The 25,236-nt window shown below is 41.8% G+C and overlaps 1 protein-coding gene across 6 annotated transcripts in view; it reads right to left on the reverse strand.

Annotated features, from left to right (window-relative positions):
• Positions 1-25,236, reverse strand: part of AFF2 (ALF transcription elongation factor 2) — a 741,379-nt gene that overhangs the window by 98,149 nt on the left and 617,994 nt on the right. For all 6 annotated transcript variants that reach the window (XM_063937401.1, XM_063937398.1, XM_063937399.1 and 3 more), the window contains 2 exons: positions 5,600-5,762; positions 1,546-2,556 (listed from right to left, as the gene is read on the reverse strand). In XM_063937401.1, the coding sequence (XP_063793471.1) occupies positions 1,546-2,556; positions 5,600-5,762 (1,174 nt within the window). The remainder of the gene's footprint in view (positions 1-1,545; positions 2,557-5,599; positions 5,763-25,236) is intronic.

The following is a 25,236-nucleotide window of genomic DNA, read 5'->3' on the forward strand; positions in this document are numbered from 1 at the left end:
CTTCAGTGATTTTGACAGCTCAGTTTTCTGTTTCAAGAGTGATAGTGTCTAACCTGGAACTCAGAAGTAAAAAACATAATTCACAACAGCAACAATATTAGATGAGCATACTATTGGATTGTAATATCCATGCATTCATTCAGTGTGCAAGGCAAAACAGATGACCCGTGGTGCAGTCAGCTAATTTTATCTAAAACAATACTGCAAGAAGTCCAAAGGGCAGGATACCATAGTTAGACTGCAATGTAAATCCTCCATTACACCTGGCAATGTTGATGAGTTCAGTACTGCCAAGAACACTGGCAATGGACTACTAAGAAATAGAGGAAGCTAATATGGTAATTAAAGATAAGGGCAAGACAAACTACTTATGCTCATCCAAATTCTGAATTCTCATGAAAAAATGTCTAATGCTTTCTTAGCAAAATAATGGAGGGATTCATCTAATTGGATAGGTAAGATTTGTTTAGACTGCCGCTGTTACCATAAGTCTCAGAAGAAAGATTCTAAGAAAAAATGTTAAAGGCAGATGATACAACGCCCCTTGGTTGAAAAAAAAGGAGACATTGGTTCATTGGCAAGACCCTTAAATGTAGAGGCATTTTAATGTTTATTTTACAAGCTACAGTTTCACTAAAATGCCCATAGTGATTATTTATCTAGAGATTTAGAACATTTCATTCTCAGATTGTTAGTAAATATACTAAATTAGAAAGTGCCGTAACATGCTACTAGCAGTACATAAATTAGTATATTTAAAATATACACTGTGAAAATATACTATAATAACAGAGAATGGTGCCATCATCACTTCAATATCCATTATTTATAAGAATTAAAGGTAATGACGTGTAAGAAAACTATACTTTCTAATATCCTCAGAATTGACAGTGGGATGTATATTTTTCATTTTTGTTGGAGAAAATAATCAATACATTTTATAACATTGTCCAGTATATATCATCCTAAACAGCACAAAGGTTACAATAAGTTTGATAAGTTAGCACACAATTTGATGATTTAACAGTCACTAAATTGATGCACAAATAACAAAAAATATAAAATGTACTGTATACATTTAAGTATTTGTTTACTGTAAAACCAGTTAACAAAGGATTAATCTGAAAATAAACAATTACGGTTTTCAATCCATTGAAGATCAAATAAAATGTCTGTACCTAGCTCCGTAAACTTGTACCATTTCCAGTTTTATGTTGCAGCTTAAAATTTAAATTACAGTAACAGTAATTTTGAAGACAGGGCATTTCCAGACACAACTATTTTACTGACCTTAATGTAACAATATTGCTTCTCTATTCTTTATTTAAAGTAGTATAAGTGCAACAATATATGCTTACTGTACTCCTAGATAACACACGTTATAATGATAAATTAAAAATGGCTTTTCATCCAAAGACAGTTCTACATTTTTCTAGCACCAATAGTGTATAGTTATACACAACAACCTAAACACAGCCATAATAATGAAATAATCTGTGGGCAGCATTCAACTTTCAAAACTGAGAGTAAGTTTACTGAACTCACCTTGTGCTTCCTTCTGGATTTTGCAGAATTTTTCTCAGTACATGTGGCTGGTATTTGAGGTTTGTGTTTAAAACCTGCATCTCTTGCTTCATTCTTTAAAACCTCACTCTCAAATGTCTCTTGACCAGGTATTCTGGATAATAAAGTAAGATCTATTTTCACCCATAAAGATTTAAGGTCTTCAAATTCTCTAAGCGGAGAAAGAAGTTCACTTTGTACAATGGGAAGAGGAGAGAACGGCTCTTCAAGATCAAGATGGACCTGGTCTAGTGATATACTACTGCTATTACTGGTTAAGCTGCTAACACTTAGGATGTTGCTGCTACAGTCCTTTGACTTGATCGGATTTGTGGACCCGGTACAAGCTGTTGATATTTTAACCTGCAGAACTTCTTCTTGATCAGTGTTAGAATCTGATGCTGAATCAGTTTCAATAAATTCCCTAGATTTCGGAACAATTTTGCTTGCACCTCTAGCTTTCTTTTTCTCTGACGTGCTTCCTGTGCAAGTCCTTTGTTCCTTTCGTGGTGCAGTTTTAGCAACAGTAGCTTTTGCCCTTACTTTTGGTGGTTCTTGGCTTTCTCGTACGTCTTTCTCTTTGGGTGTGCTGCTGGTGGGGTTTGGTTTGTTCCATATGTAGTCCTCGGCACTGGAAGTTATTTCGACTTTTTTTGGTTGTTTCTTAGCAACAGCTCTTTGTGGAGTAGGTTCATTATGAGCTGGTGACTTTTGTTTCAAAGGTTTTGCCTCTGGCGGTTTTTGGGGAACTCTAGGTTTATTTTTTTCCTTTATTGGGCTCAGCAGCTCCCTATCTTTGGATAGGGACTCAGGCTGTGGGATAACACTGTTGAGTTCTCGTTTATTTTCCCCTTCAATCTGTTGGTTATTTTGCGTTTCAGAATTATTTTCTGAATGTACCTCGTTTTGGTTGTTAATTATTGTTTTATTGTGTGGATTGACTTTATTTAACCACTTATCCAACTGCCATTTGTTTGTGGAAGGTGGTTCTGGCTGTGAATAAAACCAAAATATGTCAGTATTTAAAGTGGAATGCATACAATAAAAAAAGTTTTTAGATTGCACTGATAATGATCACAAAAATGTTGACTATTTATAAAAAATGGCTAATTAGTAAGCACATTGGATGTTTTCATTTTAATTTATAACATTGCCCTAGAGAAATCAAACAAAACAAAAAAGCTAAATAAGCCAAACAAAATATACATTTTTATAATATTGGTCTTATGTCTCTCCTGAATACTATGCAAACAGAAAATGAATTGCTTATAAACAATACTAAATGTATAAACATACTTAAAGTAAATGCAACAATAAGGTAAATTAGATAAATAATTAGATTTGTACTGTAAGGTAAGATTGATAGTAGTATGATTAACAACATTTGTAGATTATGTCACACAGTACTTGTTTTTTTATCATTTTTCTAATTTTCTTTTTAACATTCTATTAACTGAAGACTTGTTTGAAGCTGTAGATTAATAGTTGGATAGACTCATGTTACTGAGCCCTGGTTTTGAACATACGGTAAATTGTACATATCAAACGCAGTCAAAATTGTCGAGGCATTGATTAGTGCTAATTAACCGCAAGCCTTTTTAAAAGGGTCTCCTTTAAAACCAGTTTTATTTTATTTTATGAAGCTTAATAGTTAATACATTCTCAGTTCCAAGCTTCCAAGCCTTAACAGTGAGCTCTTATGTGGGTCTTCAAACACTATGGGGGGGATATATCAAAGCTTGTAGAGAGATAAAGAACCAACCAATCAGCTTTTGTCATTTTTCAAACATATCCTGTAAAATGACAGAGAGAAGCTGAGTGGTTAGTACTTTATCTCTCTCCACATTATCTCTCTAAAAGCTTTAACAAATTTCCCTGTATGAGTCTGATTCAGAGTTGCACACGATTCTGTCTGTGGGCCTAATTCAGACCTGATTGCTAGCAAGCGATTTTTGCACTGCTGCGATCAGATAGTCGCTGCCTACAGGGTGAGGCTATTTTAGTTGTGCAAGTGTGCGAACGTATGTGTAGAAGAGCCGTACAAACAGATTTTGTGCAGTCTCTGTGCAGCCCAGGATTTACTCAGACGCTGCGATCACATCAGCCTGTCTGGGACCGGAACTGACGTCAGGAACCCTCCCTGCTAACGCATGGACACGCCTGCATTTTTCCAGACACTCCCTGAAAACGGTCAATTGACACCCACAAACGCCTTCTTCCTGTCAATCTCCTTGCAAACGCCCATGCGAACGGATCCATCACACAAACCCATCGCTGAGCGGTGATCCAGTTTGTACCCCTGCAACGCACCTGCGCATTGCGGTGCATCGGCAGTTTGTGCCTGATCACCCACTGTGCGAAAACGCACAGCAGGTCTGAACTACCCCCCGTGTACAGATCTTGTGACTACAGGCACTGTAAAATAATTCTTATATAAGTCACATCTATACTCCTGGGGGATAAGTACTGTCTAACATGGGCGTGTCTTGGGCATGCTGACAGAATGCAGGCTACTGTAGGTGAGCATATGCAGAAATCTGGCTGCTTTCAGTTGCATCTCCTGCACAAAGGCATAGGTCTGGTTCAAATGCATGCTGCCAATGATGATGCTTGCTTTACCCAATGGAGGGATCGTCACACAGATGTGCCCGGCTCTGAATGCAGGCTGAAATTCGCATTTACTTGAGAATATGGAATGCGGACAGAATTGCAATTGCTTGACATGTTACTTTGAATCAGGAATCAGACTATGGGTCCCTGGCTGACATATCCACTCTGTTCTATCGCTAGCATGTTGCCCATTCTTTACTATGGCTCTATAATACTCAAATAGTGACTAAGCAGTGCCATTTTCTGTCATTCCCAAAAATAGTGTTTTCACTATGTAATAATACTAAATATGTGCATTCATTATTAAGGGTTCAATATGAATTGCAAGTGCACTGGATCCCAGCGTTCATAATACCAACGTTGGGATCCCAAACACTGTTATGTCAACAGGTGTGAGTTAGGTCTGTTCTCTTCTCTCCCTGACCCCTAACCCTAACCCTCCCTTCCTGCAGCCTAACCCTAACCTCCCCCTTAGTGCCTAACTCTAACCTACCAAGGAGGCACCTAAACCTAACCCCCCATCCCCTGCACCCTAACCCTCCCTCCCCGCAGCCTAACCTAAACCTACACCTACCACAGCCTAAACCTAACCTGCACGCTATACTTACATTTTGATGGCTTTCGGGATTCCGGCATTGCCAGGATTCCAACAGTCGGCATTTAACCGCATTAGGGGTATTATAGAGTCACAAAAATGAATGGCAGCATATTGGGTAGGACACCAGTGGTGTAATGAGGCAAATGTTGTTTAAGAGGAGACATTTTTAATATCTTCAAATATATAAAGGGTCATTACAAGGAGTTAACAGGGGATTTGTTTATTAAAAGAACTCTGTATAGGACACGTAGGCACTCGCTGAGGCTAGAGGAGAGAAAATTTCGTACACAACATAGGAAAGGGTTCTTCACGGTAAGGGCAATAAAGATTTGGAACTCCCTGCCGGAGAAGGTAATAATGGCAGACTATGTAAATGCATTTAAAAATGGATTGGACAAATTTCTAACTGGAAAATGTATCCAGGGCTACAGCATTTAACATATTGACATTAAATATCTGGGAGTGGTAAGAATCACAGTTGTCAATTAGTACTAAACCATTACTTCAGCAGGCGCATTATAATATGAACAGCTTAACACAGAATACAGGTTGAACGCGATGGGCTTTTTGCCTCTTTTCAACCTCACTAACTATGTAACTATGTAACTATGTCAATTTAATTTCCGCTGAGACTAATAAGATCTACAAAATTGAGTTACCTGACTTAACTTGCCCACCCCAGCATTTTCTGGTTGTTAGGGATGGAGGCAGATGGGCAATTGTATTATTATTATTCCTTTAAACAGTTTTAGAGACAGTAATGTTATAAGATAAAGAAGGTAACATTCTCCAGTATTATACTAGGCAACTGTTCACTGACATATTTACCTCTGGGGTTGCATTCCGGTTTTCTTCATTACCTTCACTGTCACTAGAGCTGCTCTCGCTGTCAGAATCTGATTCTGAGCTGGTCTCGGACTCACTGGAACTCCCAGAACCTCCGCTGGAATTGACCAGGTTGGTACTGTGAGCTGTCGGCAGAGGGAGGCAGCTACAAAAAAAAACATACTTAGCATGAATGTTTGCGGTAGCATCCAATATACAGTACAATGAAATGCAACCTACTGATTTGCTGGAAGTCTGCACACTTGTATTGTATTTGACTACAAAATGGTTCTCTCCATTGCACATAACAGACGACAGGTACAGTACACTTTAATAGAAGTATCTTATTCTAGTTGTATTATGGTAAACCACCGCTTTACTTACTAAACAATCAAATTTACAGTGATAAATGTGTCAACATTTCTGTTATTGAAACTACTTGTACAAAATACTACAGGACATGTGAAATATTTAAACTTTTTATGTGTAGAACTGGATTTGTAGCAATGTACACTAAAATGAAACAGTGGTATATTGTATAGCAACTCCCAAGTGCCCAGGTTACGTCAGGATAGTCCTGAATTGCTGAGCATGAAAGGGACAGCCATTTGGGCGTAAATAGCTGGGAGTTTGCCATATGGTGGGCAGGGTACATTAACCGTTTCAGAAGCAAGGCATATTTTGTAATGATTTTTTATGTGTTAGGAGGCATGCTTCTTTTAGTTGAAAGACTAAGGGGGAAGTCAATTATTTTATACTAAAATTAATGGGTGCCCAAGAAAGCAATGAAATTGTTCTGGGCACCCATTACTTATCTCACTTGTGGCATCCAAAAAGACAGGATTTAGCCACATATACATGTGTCCACTTACATCTAGCCTCCCAGCAAACAGCCCTGTCAGTCACGCCATGCGAGTCACGCCACTGAAATGTATCTTATTTGCAGAATGGTGCGAACAGGATGCACAAGTGCTTATGCTGGTTAAATTGATATGCAGCATGCCTATATTCTGTGCGCGACTGCAGTTGTATCTGTATATGAAATGGTACCATTTTATATGCAGTTACAGATGCAGATGCACAGAGAATATAGGCAGAGTCTACTTGTGCATCTTATTCATAGCGATGCAAATAAGGTGCATTTTCGGCAATGTCTGACGCTAATGGAATTGCATAGGACCTGTCAGCTTACTCGTGCCAGGCATCTCCCGCTACATGGCGTAGTTGTATAAGGACACATCTGTAGCAGCCCAAATCATGGAATCTTTGCACATGTCTGCTCGAAACCTCAGGAGGTTTCGAGAAGAAATGTTTCCCCCACAGCAATCACGCTTTAATGTGGAACAATTGAATTGCACTGTCGAGCATCCACTAGTGGTAGCCACAGGTTAAAACAATTGAATCCCTTAATGCTTAATAAAAAAAATATTTTCACCTTTGATGTAGAGAAAGCCTCATTAAAGTGTTACATTCAGTTATTTACAGCCAAGCTGGTTACATGTAAAGATGCAGTTTTAACACTTGAATAAAACAGCAGATGCTAACAATTTCTTACGTTTAATCACCAACTCGCAATAAATTTTCTGTAACATTGTCATAGGTGTCATTTTGAGAGCATGAAATGCTTATTGGAAAAGACAGCAAACCCTGATAAATACAGTGACTCTAAACACATGGTGGCAATATACTCTGTAGGTGGTATATTTCAAATAGAATTTTATTTTTTTAGGATCATGAAACTTCACTGAATTAGCATTAGTGATGTGCACCGGACATTTTTCGTGTTTTGTGTTTTGGTTTTGGATTCGGTTCCGTGGCCGTGTTTTGGATTCGGACGCGTTTTGGCAAAACCTTCCTGAAATTTTTTTGTCGGATTCGGGTGTGTTTTGGATTCGGGTGTTTTTTTCAAAAAACCCTAAAAAACAGCTTAAATCATAGAATTTGGGGGTCATTTTGATCCCATAGTATTATTAACCTCAATAACCATAATTTCCACTCATTTTCAGTCTATTCTGAACACCTCACACCTCACAATATAATTTTTAGTCCTAAAATTTGCACCGAGGTCGCTGGATGACTAAGCTAAGCGACTCAAGTGGCCGACATAAACACCTGGCCCATCTAGGAGTGGCACTGCAGTGTCAGGCAGGATGGCACTTCAAAAAAATTGTCCCCAAACAGCACATGATGCAAAGAAAAAAAGAGGTGCAACAAGGTCGCTGGATGGCTAAGCTAAGCGACACAAGTGGCCGACACAAACACCTGGCCCATCTAGGAGTGGCACTGCAGTGTCAGGCAGGATGGCACTTCAAAAAAATTGTCCCCAAACAGCACATGATGCAAAGAAAAAAAGAGGTGCAACAAGGTCGCTGGATGGCTAAGCTAAGCGACACAAGTGGCCGACACAAACACCTGGCCCATCTAGGAGTGGCACTGCAGTGTCAGGCAGGATGGCACTTCAAAAAAATTGTCCCCAAACAGCACATGATGCAAAGAAAAAAAGAGGCGCACCAAGGTCGCTGTGTGACTAAGCTAAGCGACACAAGTGGCCGACACAAACACCTGGCCCATCTAGGAGTGGCACTGCAGTGTCAGGCAGGATGGCACTTCAAAAAAATAGTCCCCAAACAGCACATGATGCAAAGAAAAATAGAGGTGCACCAAGGTCGCTGGATGGCTAAGCTAAGCGACACAAGTGGCCGACACAAACACCTGGCCCATCAAGGAGTGGCACTGCAGTGTCAGGCAGGATGGCACTTAAAAAAATTGTCCCCAAACAGCACATGATGCAAAGAAAAAAAGAGGCGCACCAAGGTCGCACCACAGGTATAGAATGTAGATGGATAGTATACTTGACGACACAGAGGTAGGTACAGCAGTGGCCTTCCGTACCGTACTGCTATATATACTGGTGGTCACTGTGTCAGCAAACTGCAAAACTAAAATGCACCACAGGTATAGAATGTAGATGGATAGTATACTTGACGACACAGAGATAGGTACAGCAGTGGCCTTCCGTACCGTACTGCTATATATACTGGTGGTCACTGCGTCAGCAAACTGCAAAACTAAAATGCACCACAGGTATAGAATGTAGATGGATAGTATACTTGACGACACAGAGGTAGGTACAGCAGTGGCCTTCCGTACCGTACTGCTATATATACTGGTGGTCACTGTGTCAGCAAACTGCAAAACTAAAATGCACCACAGGTATAGAATGTAGATGGATAGTATACTTGACGACACAGAGGTAGGTACAACAGTGGCCTTCCGTACCGTACTGCTATATATACTGGTGGTCACTGTGTCAGCAAACTGCAAAACTAAAATGCACCACAGGTATACAACGTAGATGGATAGTATACTTGACGACACAGAGGTAGGTACAACAGTGGCCTTCCGTACCGTACTGCTATATATACTAGTGGTCACTGTGTCAGCAAACTGCAAAACTAAAATGCACCACAGGTATAGAATGTAGATGGATAGTATACTTGACGACACAGAGGTAGGTACAGCAGTGGCCTTCCGTACCGTACTGCTATATATACTGGTGGTCACTGTGTCAGCAAACTGCAAAACTAAAATGCACCACAGGTATAGAATGTAGATGGATAGTATACTTGACGACACAGAGGTAGGTACAGCAGTGGCCTTCCGTACCGTACTGCTATATATACTGGTGGTCACTGTGTCAGCAAACTGCAAAACTAAAATGCACCACAGGTATAGAATGTAGATGGATAGTATACTTGATGACACAGAGGTAGGTACAGCAGTGGCCTTCCATACCATACTGCTATATATACTGGTGGTCACTGTGTCAGCAAACTGCAAAACTAAAATGCACCACAGGTATAGAATGTAGATGGATAGTATACTTGATGACACAGAGGTAGGTACAGCAGTGGCCTTCCATACCATACTGCTATATATACTGGTGGTCACTGTGTCAGCAAACTGCAAAACTAAAATGCACCACAGGTATAGAATGTAGATGGATAGTATACTTGACGACACAGAGGTAGGTACAGCAGTGGCCTTCCGTACCGTACTGCTATATATACTGGTGGTCACTGTGTCAGCAAACTGCAAAACTAAAATGCACCACAGGTATAGAATGTAGATGGATAGTATACTTGACGACACAGAGGTAGGTGCAGCAGTGGCCTTCCGTACCGTACTGCTATATATACTGGTGGTCACTGTGTCAGCAAACTGCAAAACTAAAATGCACCACAGGTATAGAATGTAGATGGATAGTATACTTGACGACACAGAGGTAGGTACAGCAGTGGCCTTCCGTACCGTACTGCTATATATACTGGTGGTCACTGTGTCAGCAAACTGCAAAACTAAAATGCACCACAGGTATACAACGTAGATGGATAGTATACTTGACGACACAGAGGTAGGTACAGCAGTGGCCTTCCGTACCGTACTGCTATATATACTAGTGGTCACTGTGTCAGCAAACTGCAAAACTAAAATGCACCACAGGTATAGAATGTAGATGGATAGTATACTTGACGACACAGAGGTAGGTACAGCAGTGGCCTTCCGTACCATACTGCTATATATACTGGTGGTCACTGTGTCAGCAAACTGCAAAACTAAAATGCACCACAGGTATAGAATGTAGATGGATAGTATACTTGACGACACAGAGGTAGGTACAGCAGTGGCCTTCCGTACCGTACTGCTATATATACTGGTGGTCACTGTGTCAGCAAACTGCAAAACTAAAATGCACCACAGGTATAGAATGTAGATGGATAGTATACTTGATGACAAAGAGGTAGGTACAGCAGTGGCCTTCCATACCATACTGCTATATATACTGGTGGTCACTGTGTCAGCAAACTGCAAAACTAAAATGCACCACAGGTATAGAATGTAGATGGATAGTATACTTGATGACACATAGGTAGGTACAGCAGTGGCCTTCCGTACCGTACTGCTATATATACTGGTGGTCAATGTGTCAGCAAACTACAAAACTAAAATGCACCACAGGTATAGAATGTAGATGGATAGTATACTTGATGACACAGAGGTAGGTACAGCAGTGGCCTTCCGTACCGTACTGCTATATATACTGGTGGTCACTGTGTCAGCAAACTGTAAAACTAAAATGCACCACAGGTATTGAACGTAGATGGATAGTATACTTGACGACACAGAGGTAGGTACAGCAGTGGCCTTCCGTACCATACTGCTATATATACTGGTGGTCACTGTGTTAGCAAACTGCAAAACTAAAATGCACCACAGGTATAGAATGTAGATGGATAGTATACTTGACGACACAGAGGTAGGTACAGCAGTGGCCTTCCGTACCGTACTGCTATATATACTGGTGGTCACTGTGTCAGCAAACTGCAAAACTAAAATGCACCACAGGTATAGAATGTAGATGGATAGTATACTTGACGACACAGAGGTAGGTACAGCAGTGGCCTTCCGTACCGTACTGCTATATATACTGGTGGTCACTGTGTCAGCAAACTGCAAAACTAAAATGCACCACAGGTATAGAATGTAGATGGATAGTATACTTGACGACACAGAGGTAGGTACAGCAGTGGCCTTCCGTACCGTACTGCTATATATACTGGTGGTCACTGTGTCAGCAAACTGCAAAACCAAAATGCACCACAGGTATAGAATGTAGATGGATAGTATACTTGATGGCACAGAGGTAGGTACAGCAGTGGCCTTCCATACCATACTGCTATATATACTGGTGGTCACTGTGTCAGCAAACTGCAAAACTAAAATGCACCACAGGTATAGAATGTAGATGGATAGTATACTTAACAACACAGAGGTAGGTACAGCAGTGGCCTTCCGTACCGTACTGCTATATATACTGGTGGTCACTGTGTCAGCAAACTGCAAAACTAAAATGCACCACAGGTATAGAATGTAGATGGATAGTATAATTGACGACACAGAGGTAGGTACAGCAGTGGCCTTCCGTACCGTACTGCTATATATACTGGTGGTCACTGTGTCAGCAAACTGCAAAACTAAAATGAACCACAGGTATAGAATGTAGATGGATAGTATACTTGACGACACAGAGGTAGGTACAGCAGTGGCCTTCCGTACCGTACTGCTACATATACTGGTGGTCACTGTGTCAGCAAACTGCAAAACTAAAATGCACCACAGGTATAGAATGTAGATGGATAGTATACTTGACGACACAGAGGTAGGTACAGCAGTGGCCTTCCGTACCGTACTGCTATATATACTGGTGGTCACTGTGTCAGCAAACTGCAAAACTAAAATGAACCACAGGTATAGAATGTAGATGGATAGTATACTTGACGACACAGAGGTAGGTACAGCAGTGGCCTTCCGTACCGTACTGCTACATATACTGGTGGTCACTGTGTCAGCAAACTGCAAAACTAAAATGCACCACAGGTATAGAATGTAGATGGATAGTATACTTGACGACACAGAGGTAGGTACAGCAGTGGCCTTCCGTACCGTACTGCTATATATACTGGTGGTCACTGTGTCAACAAACTGCAAAACTAAAATGAACCACAGGTATAGAATGTAGATGGATAGTATACTTGACGACACAGAGGTAGGGACAGCAGTGGCCTACTGTACCGTAATGCTATATATTATATACTGGTGGTCACTGGTCAGCAAAACTCTGCACTATACTCCTCCTATATATATATTATACTGGTGTTCCCCAGTCCCCACAATAAAGCAGCACACTGAGCACAGATATGGAGTGTTTTTCAGGCAGACAACATATACTGGTGGTCACTGTCAGCAAAACTCTGCACTGTACTCCTGCTATATAATACAGCTGCTCCCCAGTCCCCACAAGTAAGCAGTGTGAGCACAGATATATACAGCACAGTGAGCACAGATAAGGAGCGTTTTTTTCAGGCAGAAAACGGATAAAACTGGTGGTCACTGATCAGCAAAACTCTGCACTGTACTCCTCCTATATTAATATAAAGCTGCTCCCCAGTCCCCACAATGATATAAGCAAGCACAAATATTTGCATCAACTCAACAATGAATAAACGGAGAGGACGCCTGCCACGTCCTCTCCCTAACATTTCCAATGCACGAGTGAAAATGGCGGCGACGCGCGGCTGCTTATATAGAATCCGAATCTCGCGAGAATCCGCCAGTGGGATGATGACGTTCGGGCGCGCTCAGGTTAACCGAGCCATACGGGAGAATCCGAGTATGCCTCGGACCCGTGTAAAAAGGGTGAAGTTCGGGGGGGTTCGGTTTTCCTCATCACTAATTAGCATCGCCATTAATTTCATGATGAAGCTTTAAAGCACAAATGTATTAATGTATGTACATTTGTTAGATATTTAAATGAGATTAAAGGGGTGGGGCAGTGAGCAAAACATAATTTCTCCCTGCAAAATTACTTATTTGACTTCATTTATAGTATACAGTACATCTTCCAAGGGGTTGGTATCGTGTGACCGGCAGTTGGGAGACCGCCGGTCACCATACCGACGCTGAGATTCCATCTGTAAGATGTCCGGCGGGATGGGGGGGATGCAACAAAGTCCCTTGTAGACTTGCTGCCCTCGGCATGCAGCGGGCTCCCCACAGGTTCTATTCCCACTCTATGGATGTCGTGGTCACCCACTAGTGGGAATAGTCCCTGTTGGTTGGAATGCCGACAATGTTCAGGATGCTGGTGCTGGTATTGTGACCGGTGGTCTCCTGACCGCCGCTTCCCCTTCGAAGTGCTTTATCTCCCCCCACCAATGCATCATAACCATAGTGGGGCTAATGCTGTTGGTAGAATAATGGGCGATAATCACTCAAAAGAAATGTCCATGGCAATAGTATATTTACTGTGTCATGTACACACTGAGGTGTGTTCACCTCTGCATTGGCAGCATGTATGACTCGTTTACTACAGGTCATCAATAGCAGGTGCCAGAAATCTGCCTCCTAACAACATGTACTCTAGGTGCTTATTTGCTGCACTGCATGAGCCCCGTTTGAATAACTACAGGATGCAGGACTTTGCCTGTGTAAGAATGCCCTTTCCCACCCCCTAGTCAGGCCTTAGTATAAATACGTGAAATGCGTGTGTGGCTCCATATGCATGTATTCTCTGTCTGAGCATGCACAGTGAATATTCACACAAAATACTATGCAAACTCATACCTCCTAACTGTCGGGCATGCGGTGCGCGACCCAAGAAAGGCCTCGGGTGGAGTGGGCGTGGCCTTGTGGAACTGACCTATGGTGCAGCATTTTGGGGGGTGTCCAGTGCTCCCGGCCCAGCTGGGCAGCCCCCTGCTCACCTCCCAGCAGTTAATACATGCTGTACACGTATGCACAGCATATATTCAGCAATCACTCGCAGCTTTGCAGAGCAGAGCAGAGCAGTGGCAGAGTAAAGCCTCCCCAACTGCCCCCCTTCTACCCCCACCAGTGAGACACTGCTGCCCGCGGGAGGGACAGCGGGAGAGTGTCCCATTAGCGGACTGTCCCACTGGATTCGGGAAAGTTGGGAGGTATTCATACTGACATGGGACCCTATTCAGCTTCAGTTTTACTAATTTAGCAACTCTGCAACTGCTGATGATCGCATGCTGGGGGCCACCCAGCACAAGGCAAGGTGTGCTAATGGATAGCAGCAATGCAATCGCAATTCAATTGCAATCACATCGCTGGCCCCGCAAAATAAAGGAAGCCCCCTGACTGCGCAGCCTGGCTGCAAAGACAGGTTCAGATCAGCCATGTTTTCTGTCATAGCGGCCACTTGTGACATCACGTAGCCACGCTGAAAACGTCCCCGTTGCGATCGCATGCCCGCACAGTGCAAGCTCTGTGTTTGCGCTGGGCCGATATTTGGGGTATGTAATCGCATCTCAGATGCAATCCAACCTGAATAAGGCCCATTGTACTTTCTCAGCCACTATGTCATCTTAACTTAAAAGCAAAAATAACATTTTGTATCTATTTTGCTCTTGGACACCCTAACATAAGTACACCAAAGTGTAAGTTACTATGCACTAGCTTTCTAGCAGTCACTGACTATGAATGCAATGTGACTGACGCTTAAAATTAAATCAGTGTAACTACTATACTTGTACTGGTGTAACTTCTATACTTTAGCGCACTCCAACAGCTATACTTTACAATAGTAAAAGAGGTACCTGCATTGTCCCCTCACACTGTACATTTATTAAAGACTTCCAATGGAGCTTGTTCAAGTAGTATTTTGCAAGTGGTGCAATTCAGTGGTGGAACTTGTAAGTGGTTGGCCCAGGTGCAAAAATATACTTCAGGCCCGCCTCCTTTGACCGACCCCAAGTTCATAATATGCCACACGCCAGTGGGTGACAGGGAGAGGCAGAGGGTGACAAGGAGAAGCAGTGGGTGACAGATAGAGCCACAGAGCGACAGGGAGAGGTAACAGGTAACAGAGAGAGGCAGTGAGTGACAGGGAATGGGTGGCAGGAGTACAGTCACACAGCCCTGCACACAATTCTGTGCTGTGTGGAGACCAGGGGGGATGTACCTAGGTAGGGGTGGGTGTTGAAAGAAGAGTGCTACTGAACAAGCTCTAGTCTTCCTGTCTTCCAGGAAGGTCTCATGCCCTATCCCATGATAGCGACCAAGATCGCTATCTATAATATGCAGGGGCCATCTAATTCTTCACTGTATAAGACTGTGTAGTGACATGGTAGGAGACCGAAGTCTCCTACTTAGCTCCTATGAGAGACCTGGTTAACACCTACTGTAGCTGTTCCAGCATCTCTGCACAGCTACCCATATGCAGTATTCACTCACCTTCTGGTGAGCTGTATGAAATTTCGATCCACTCCATCACCAGTATACATATTAGCTATGGGGGTAATTCTGAGTTGATCGCAGCAGGAATTTTGTTAGCAGTTGGGCAAAACCATGTGCACTACAGGGGAGGCAGATATAACATGTGCAGAGAGAGTTAGATTTGGGTGGGTTATTTTGTTTCTGTGCAGGGTAAATACTGGCTGCTTTATTTTACACTGCAAATTAGATTGCAGATTGAACACACCCCACCCAAATCTATCTCTCTCTGCACATGTTAAATCTGCCTCCCCTGCAGTGCACATGGTTTTGCCCAACTGCTAACAAAATTCCTTCTGCGATCAACTTGGAATTACTCCCTATGTGCTATCTATCAATAAGCCAACACCAGTAGTTAAGTAACTGGGCTGTCCATAGTTTGAGACATCCACTGGTGTGTGCTTATATAACTCTGCAATATCATCAACTGCACACAAATCATTTCCAGCAGTGGAAACACAGCAGCCCTGTCTGTGGGAGGGGGGTGCTTTCCTTAGTTCAGCACTCGGTCAAGCAATCTCTGACAGCACCAATTACACCGGCCATGTGCTGCCTCGACTTCACAGACAGCTGTGATTCAGAAAGAATTCACAGCTCTGTGAATTAGAGGTAGTATGCACCTGTGATCATCAGTGCTAACAGACACCAAAACTCCCCTATCAGTCCTGCTCAGATAACAAACATATGCGGCTGCACACACACAAGGTCAACCCGCCTCCCTGAGATAAGAGGCAGGTTCCTCAGGCAGTGGGGCCCGCCTGCTCCCTTCGCTGAGCCAGTTATCTGACTTTCCTCAAAATGGTTGTGTGATGCACCTGAGAGGAAAATGCATTGCTGGTCTGGGCAGTAATGAACCCCTTAGTCCCCGGGGACCCTGGTGCAATGCACCTGCTGCACCAATGGTAGTTCCGCCTCTGTTGCAATTAATAAAGTAAATGGTCCTATTATTATTATTATTATTATTATTAATATTTATTTATATAAAGACACAAGGGTTCCGCAGCACCCAACAAAGTAGGGGTCAGGCTCAGGGCTAGGGTGTAATTAGGGTTATTGTGCGACTGAGATTAGCGTTAGCGATACTTATCTTGCCAAAGCAAATCTGCATGGCTGACACGTCTGGCAATGTTGACATTATATATGACACGTCGACCCCCCATCCTTGTTGACATTTTGAATGTCAGCATTAAGAACATGTGGACATTTGGTACTTCTTCCATCCTAAAGTGACAGACACACATTCCCATATGAGCTTATGAGCCGTTATAATTCATGCAGCATTTCCCACAGGGTCAGATCTCAAGAGTGGAAATACGTAATCATGTGTGAGACTGATAAATAAGGACATTTGAGCTACATAAATGTGCTGAGCATCAGCATTTTCTATTTGTAAATGACCACTGGTATCTGTAGACCCCATTATACATGTATAGAAATAAAAAACCACTTCCAGAAAAGACAGTAGAAAGTAGAGAGTGTAGAAGGTTTCCAAATGCAATGGGGAGTCCTAAGTGACAACGTGCCTGATTTATTAGTGATACTTTAGGCACATAAATGTTATTCTAAATACCACTCAAATGGGATCAGTACGCGATACCAACACCGTGATCCCGACCGGCACAATCCCGACAGGGGGGCGAGCGCAACACAGCCCCATGCGTATTCTCCCTCTATGGGTGTCGTGTACACCCACAGAGGGAGAATATGCCGGGATTGTGGCGGTCGGGATCCCGGTGTCGGTATTCCGACCGCCGGGATTCCGTCCGGCGGGATCTTTACCCCATCCTCACTCAAACCAATATATTTGAATTCAGCAAGTAAAATGTGGTCATAGAATGTTATCATATTAGCATGACCAGCAAATTATACGTAGTCATATTTATGCTAGACTCTCAAAGATAACTGTATCTATCTATCTAAATATATATATGAAAAGTACTGTATAGAAAATAAAAGCAGTAAAAAAAAAAACACACAAACACAACATATGGTTAAGGGATTTGCAAAAATACATCTATTGTGCATACGCTGAGCACACAAGTGGGATGTCCTTTTTGATCACCTGTTATATGAGCCTTGAAGCTTCTTGTGGTACTAATGATACCAGTCATTGAGAGGATATGCATCTGCTTATAAATGTGGACTCTCTAATACAAACTGGCATCTGAAGTAATTGCTACTAACTACTTACCAGAGCTAAAACAATCATATTGATTTTTGTGCATTTAATTGTACCCTAAAGATGTTTGAGGATTAATGTATTTGGCTTTTAATCCTTCTTGAACTAGTAACCTTTTATTTCAACATTTGCCGTTATTTTTCTTCTGTGTGAGGCACAATGCTGTAAAGACGATTAGCTTAAAAACGCTAAATACACGTGTAATTCTAAACACCAGGTGTGGCTTTTACAAGATTATAAAGCCTGTGTATAAAAAACCCCAAGAACATTTAATTGTACAATTCGGGCAATACACTGTCCTATTAAAAGCTTACCTCTTATAACCTAAAATAGCAGTTATAAATGTACTAATTAATAATTTGTATACATCTTGCTCTATATATGTGTGTGTATATATATATATATATATATATATATATATATATATAGTCATGGTACTGAGATGGCTGCTTAACTGTTTTTGCAGAAGCTAATTTTTTTCAAATAGTGCGCTCAAATTGTTAACTAAGTTTGTGTCTGTTGTATGGATTCCTTTGACAATGGAAACTGACTGCTTTACTACATAGAGCTCTTTAAACAAATGCTGCCCTTTTCATGGCTCAATACACTTCCCTTAGACCTGAAATTGACTTACTTAAAAGGTTACAAGCTAAAAGTGACCAGTCCATTTATTTGCACATGCACTTGCACAAACTAGAATTAAATTAAAATGCAGTTGAATTTTAATTTCAGTACCTGTAAATTTGGACGAGACAAGTGTATAGTTGTTAGCCTCATGTACTAAGATGACATGAAGTATACAGTATATGCCTGGACACAATAAAGTTGACCATGGACATAATGTAATAATTTTTTTGTCTTTGGAAGAACACTACTTAATGACATAGAACACTTTTGTCAGCCAAATTCTGGAAAATTCAAGCTATGAAATAAGGTAACTATTCTAATAGATCTCATATGTTTGATACTGTTTATACTGTTTATATGTTGGAATGTACATGACATCTACTCTGATATGGTATCCAGACTATGGATAGACAGTATCTAGATAGACAGTCAATAGATAGACACCATATGGTCATCATGCAATTAGGTGACCCTGTTGACCTTTTGTACTGTCTACCTTTTAGCTGTTGGCTTTTTGGCCCTGTCGACCTAATGCCTGTTGATGATATGGTGTCGACCTATTGACTATAGATGTGTCCTCATATATCTTTGCCTGCAATGGCAAAAACTCCCGGCATAGCGCAGCATTCACAAGTGTGTGCGTAGGCATACACCCACTACTATATGGGGAAAAATTGCAATGCAGTAGCAGGCAGCAGGACTAGTACACTCCCGCTGCCATAGAAAGCGAGGGGTACCCAGCAAAAGTGTATGATCACGTGTAGTGGGATTTTAGGCTCCCGCTACCTGTAGTTACAAGAGGCTTTGCACTCACGAATAACACATCAAAGAGATTGTGGTGGTGCTCCTTCCCACAATGCAACACTGTGCCATGCTATACTTTTCAGCCAAAATGTATGAGGACACATCTGTATATAATAACTGTAGCTCTTCTGTACCTCACCCCTCTGATACACTGTACAGACTCTTAGGGGTAGATTTAGTAAAGTGTGGAGGTGTTGACTGTAACAAACAATCAGATTATAACTTTTATATTCTAGATGGTGCTAGATTAATGTTCAAATATATACTTTATACTGTGCTTGTAGATGTGTAAGCAGCTTCAATAAAAAAAAATACAATATAATTCTAAAAAGAAGTGCTTGTATGAACGCTCATACCTGTGAAACGAAATAGGTTAATAATAATGTATACAGCTCTTTTGTGAAGTGGTTGGTATTGGAGGTGTTTTTTGCTTTTTGAGTGTGGAGGGTTCCGATGTAAGTCCGGGTTGGTTGGTACTGTATTTTGTACTTGGTCCAGAATATAACTGTCCCTGCTAATCCTACCTTACATGAGCGCATTTCAGGGTGCATGGGCATGGAGCAACCATCAGTGAAACTCCTCAGTCTTTCTCCTTCGCACAGCCGCATGCTGCTCCATCCTGGATGCTGGTGATGCCCTTAAGGAGAGCTCACAATCTGTGTCATCTGGGAATTCTGTCACTTTCTGAGCTGCCTCCCATGCGCCCTGAAACGCGTTGGAGAGAGTAACAGACGGAGGAAGGAGACACGGGAGTGATGTCATCGCTTAATGCCCATGGACGCCGACAGCTGCAGGAGGGAACCAGAGCTGGGAAACCAACAGTGAGCCGCGGCCAGCGGCTCCCGTAAAGTAGGGTTAGCAGGGACAGTTAGATTACAGACCAAGAACAAAATACAGTACCAACCAACCCGGACATTACATCGGAACCTTCCACACTCAAAAAGCAAAAACACCTCCAATACCAACCAGTTCACAAAAGAGCTGTCTGTATACAGTACATTATTTTTAATCTATTTTTTTCACAGGTATGAGCGTTCATAATCATTTTACAGATGCTAGATTAATGATAAGTAGAAATTGATTGGTTGCTATGTGCAACATCCCCACTTCTAAAAATCTGCACTCTGATATTAGTTCTCTACTTAGCTTCAGTCACAGTCCATGGCCTCCAATCATGCTTCCCTTTTCAGAGAGAAATTAACAGAAGATTTCTGAATATCCAATGATTTTTTTGGGGTGCAGTTCATAAACTAGTACAATATTTACAGGATCGGACTGGACCACAGGGTTACATGGGAAACCTCCATTGGGCCCACTGACCGAGGGCCCCACCCCTTCCTATAGGTATCTGGTAAGGGGCTTAGACAATGCACTCTCTAATGGTTAGCCAAATCTATGTGGTGGGTGGCCACACCCACTGTGGAAGCTGACCACACCCCTAAAAATGTGCCACTTCCACTGTATTCTCCGGTAGGCCCTTCATGCCTCAGTCCGACACTGAATATTTAGGCAAGCCAAGAGACTGGAAGGGAATGAGAATATAAAATAGAGGGGCACCATAGGCCTATTTTTTTACTTTTGTTTAAAGCTACTGTATTCTTTAACTTCAGCTGATCTTGCTGTAGAACTGGACCAGCTTGCATAATATATAATGAAAGTACTCAAAAATTCAAAGTGTATCTTAATGGAGCTGCAAAAGCTATGTATATAATCAATGGGCTGCACAACTGAATATACTGTAATGGTTTTAAATTGTATCAAGCTAAGGGCCTAATTTCGAGTTGATCGCAGCAGCAAATTTGTTAGCAGTTGGGCAAAACCATGTGCACTGCAGGGGGGGGGGCAGATATAACATGTACAGAGAGAGTTAGATTTGGGTGGGTTGTGTTCAAACTGAAATCTAAATTGCAGTGTAAAAATAAAGCAGCCAGTATTTACACTGCACAGAAACAAAATAAACCCCCAAATCTAACTCTCTCTGCAAATGTTATATCTGCCACATCTGCACTGCACATGGTTTTGCCCAACTGCTAATAAGCTTGCTGCTGCGATCAACTCGGAATTACCCCCTAAGTTGTAACAGGAATGAATTGTTGTCTATTAGGTTTCAGCTACAAAACTTCTTGAATTATGTTTACAAAGGAGGTTTGCACATTTCATGTGCAAAATAGCTGCAGTGCCGTTATTCTTATGCGAGTAAGAGGACATTAGTGTCCTAATATTAGGTTAATGTTTCCAGTGGAACTGGGGACCAAATGAGTCTATTTAAAGTGGCAAATAAAATGTATAATACTGACATCCTTCCGTAAAATAAATAAATAAACTTTGGCGGCTAAATTACACACAATACTTAACAGATATTCAATTACTGGAATAATCAAGAAAATTCAGTTGCCAGGAGTTTTGACTGCAATTTGGCTCCCCGGCTGCTAGCAGTTGGCTGTTCTGTAATTTCTAGTGTAGCTGTTCCTTTTGAGAAAATGCCAGGCTCTCGCTATTTTTTGCCTCCGAATCCAATTACTAGAGACATAATGTAATCTATTATTGGGGGAATCTTGACACCCTTCTTTCTGCTGTTCTGAGCAGCTCTGTAATTGAGGTAAGCACAGGTGCTACTCATTATGGGCCATTGTGCACTGTCTGAATTCTGGGAATTGTGGAATTCAGATGGTTTTCTAACTTTGCTTGTCTGAATAACAAACAGGCATGATTCCGAGGCTGTTTGTACAAGCTTGTACATCAGTCATTTGGGACTACTATAGCACCTGCTTTCCCCTCAAAAGCCAGCAGTGAGTTATCTGCAGACTGACTATCTGCAGACATTTCTGCTAATTAATCCAATGCAAATTAATTCAATATTGAACTAAATAGTATTGCTATATTTTTTTTTTATAAAATGTAAGACTCAAATCCTAACATGATCTGAAACATTGTTAGTTATCTAAGTGTACATGACAAAAGCTACCTAGAAGCTGATAGGTTGCTATGGGCATCGTCTCCACTTCGGGGGGCTTGATACATCTCCGCCTATATGCAAGAGTTCTTTATGTGTTCCAGGCTTTCCCTAATGACTTGCTAGTACTTCAGCGTAAGAGTGAAATGAAGATCTTGCGATTGTGTAACTTTCACATATTTGTAAAGGAAGGGGGGTTGGGAGTGCCTATCCTGGATCTTTATTCCACAGCCACTCATCTGGCTAATGGTGTTCTTTCATGTTCTTTGGTATTCACCTCGTATTGCTAGAATGTGAGAGGCTATTGAATAGGCACCCGCCAATCTCTCCTATCTCTGTGTCCTGCCTCAATAAAAATCCCCAGACATTAAGTGGTTCCCAACATATGTATCATTCAGCCCAAACATTTGGGATCATAATGTCTACAGGTCCTCTCTGATACCAACTATTATCACTTTCATTGGAATAACATGGCCAATCCTCCTTGGCATTACCTCCATTCCTTCTCCACACATATAACACAAGGAATATTGTTTCTAAAAGGACATTGCACTTGACAGAAAATGTGTATAACCTGACAGAAAATGGGTATGACATGACAGAGAATGGGTATGACCTGACAGAAAATGTGTATGACCTGACAGAAAATGGGTATAACATGACAGAGAATGGCTATGACCTGACAGAAAATGGGTATGACCTGACAGAAAATTGGCATTACCTTGAGGAAAAAAGACATGACCTACAGTAAATGATATGGGACATTACTCTACCTGAGAGGAAATGGGCTTGACCTACAGGAACAGGGGTATAGCCTGAAGGATAAGGAGCATGACAGGAAATTAAGGTAGCTTTATAAGGAATGGTAATACACAGATGTATAGAGACATTGTCCTGCTCCACTTGAAAGCCCTCCACTGCCGAGCATAGACAGAGCTGCAGCAGGCAGTAAATGGGTCCATTTCTGGCCCTGTGCCCTGAACATGTGCAAAATGATATCACAACAAGGAGGAAGAGCCACCTGGATCAATGAAAAGTTCAGCAACAGGGGTGTCCTAAGTACTCTCTCAGTGGCCATGTAATCACTTACCACCAGGACCAGAGAGAAGCTGCTTGCCCAGAGCAATCTAAGGATGCTCCATATTGCAGCTTTTCTAGACTGCAAGGTGCCAGTCCAGGCACTATGCATGCCAAATACAGTTGCTAGAGGGGGGGGTGACAGCACTGTGTCCTGGGTAGCGACACAGCTCGCCCTTTCCCAAGTAACGGCAATGGGCATAGGTAATGCTAATCCACACAATGATAATAATGATAATGCTAATATTACCTTATTCCTTTTGAAACAATTTTGTTAGAATAATTTTGTGGATGGAGAATTATAATAAAAAAACTTAAAAAAAAAAAAAACCTCCAAGAGTACAACAGTGGAGTTAATTATTTCTAGATTATCTGGTAGTTCAATGTAATATGTGGTAGCACAGACAGTGTAATGGTTAGCATTACTGCCTGACAGCATTGAGGTCATGGGTTCGATTCCCAACATAGCCCTAACTGTGTGGAGTTTGTATATTCTCCCTGTGCATGTGTTGGTTTCCTCTGGGTTTCTTCCCACAATTAAAAAATATATTGGTAGTTTTATTGGCTCCCTACAAAATTAACCCTAACTTAAATTTGTGTGCATGTACATGTGGCAGGAAATATAGGGGGTCATTCTGAGTTGTTCATTCGTTGCAGATTTTCGCTATACTGCGATTAGTCGCTTACTGCGCATGTGCAAGGTTCGCTGAACGCATGCGCTTAGTTATTTTACACAAAAGTTAGGTATTTTACTCACGGCATAACAAAGCTTTTTCATCACTCTGCTGATCGTAGTGTGATTGACAGGAAGTGGGTGTTTATGGGCGGAAACTGGACGTTTTATGGGACTGTGCGGAAAAACACAGGCGTTGGAGTAGCAAAACACAAGAGTGGCTGGAGAAACGGGGGAGTGGTTGGGCAAATGCTGGGTGTGTTTGTGACGTCAAACCAGGAACGAAAAGGACTGAGCTGGTCGCAATGGCAGAGTAAGTCTGGAGCTACTCAGAAACTGCTAAGAAATTTCTATTCGCAATTCTGCTAATCTTTCGTTCGCACTTCTGCTGAGCTAAGATACACTCCCAGAGGGCGGCGGCTTAGCATGTGCAGTGCTGCTAAAAGCAGCTAGCGAGCGAACAACTCGGAATCACCCCCATAGATTGTAAACTCCGCTGCGGCAGGGACTGATGTGAAGGGCCAAATATTCTCTGTAAAATGCAGCGGAATATGTGTGCGCTATATAAATAAATGGTAATAAATAAATAAATACTGTACTGTAGCTATTTTTTGAGCAGATACTTGTATGTTACCATCATTTGTGTCATCTATATTCTGTATGCCAGCAAAGTATTTGTGGCACATTCCTAGTTAACATAAAGTTACCATGTACATGAAATGTATTCATAAAATGAAAAATCTGTGAATGTGGGGACTTAACAGACAATAGACCGGATGTAATAGAACATGGGTTCGGCGGCCGTTCGGAACGCCGGCCAAATTCTGATGTTTTTTTAAAGGGGAAATCATGTACAAGGCTAAACCATGCCTTGTACATGATTGCTCCTTTCCATAAAAGTCCGAGTTCGGCCGGCATCCTGCACGGCCGCTGAACTGGGGCACTATTACATCCGGCCCCTCATTTTTATTACATACATTGTCTCACACAACTATACATCTGGGAGACAATAATTTGGACAAGTTAACAATAAATACGATAAAGAAAAAAAAACAAAGGTGGTCATTCCGAGTTGTTCGCTCGTTATTTTTCTTTCGCAACGGAGCGATTAGTAGCTAATGCGCATGCGCAATGTCTGCAGTGCGACTGCGCCAAGTAAATTTGCTATGCAGTTAGGTAATTTACTCACGGCATTACGAGGTTTTTTCTTCGTTCTGGTGATCGTAATGTGATTGACAGGAAGTGGGTGTTTCTGGGCGGAAACAGGCCGTTTTATGGGTGTGTGCGAAAAAACGCTACCGTTTCTGGGAAAAACACGGGAGTGGCTGGAGAAACAGAGGAGTATCTGGGCGAACGCTGGGTGTGTTTGTGACGTCAAACCAGGAACGACAAGCACTGAACTGATTGCAGATGCCGAGTAAGTGTGGAGCTACTCAGAAACTGCTAAGAGGTGTCTAATCGCAATTTTG

Source organism: Pseudophryne corroboree, chromosome 8 (assembly GCF_028390025.1).
Source record: "Pseudophryne corroboree isolate aPseCor3 chromosome 8, aPseCor3.hap2, whole genome shotgun sequence".
In the NCBI taxonomy this organism is placed as follows: Eukaryota; Metazoa; Chordata; class Amphibia; order Anura; family Myobatrachidae; genus Pseudophryne; species Pseudophryne corroboree.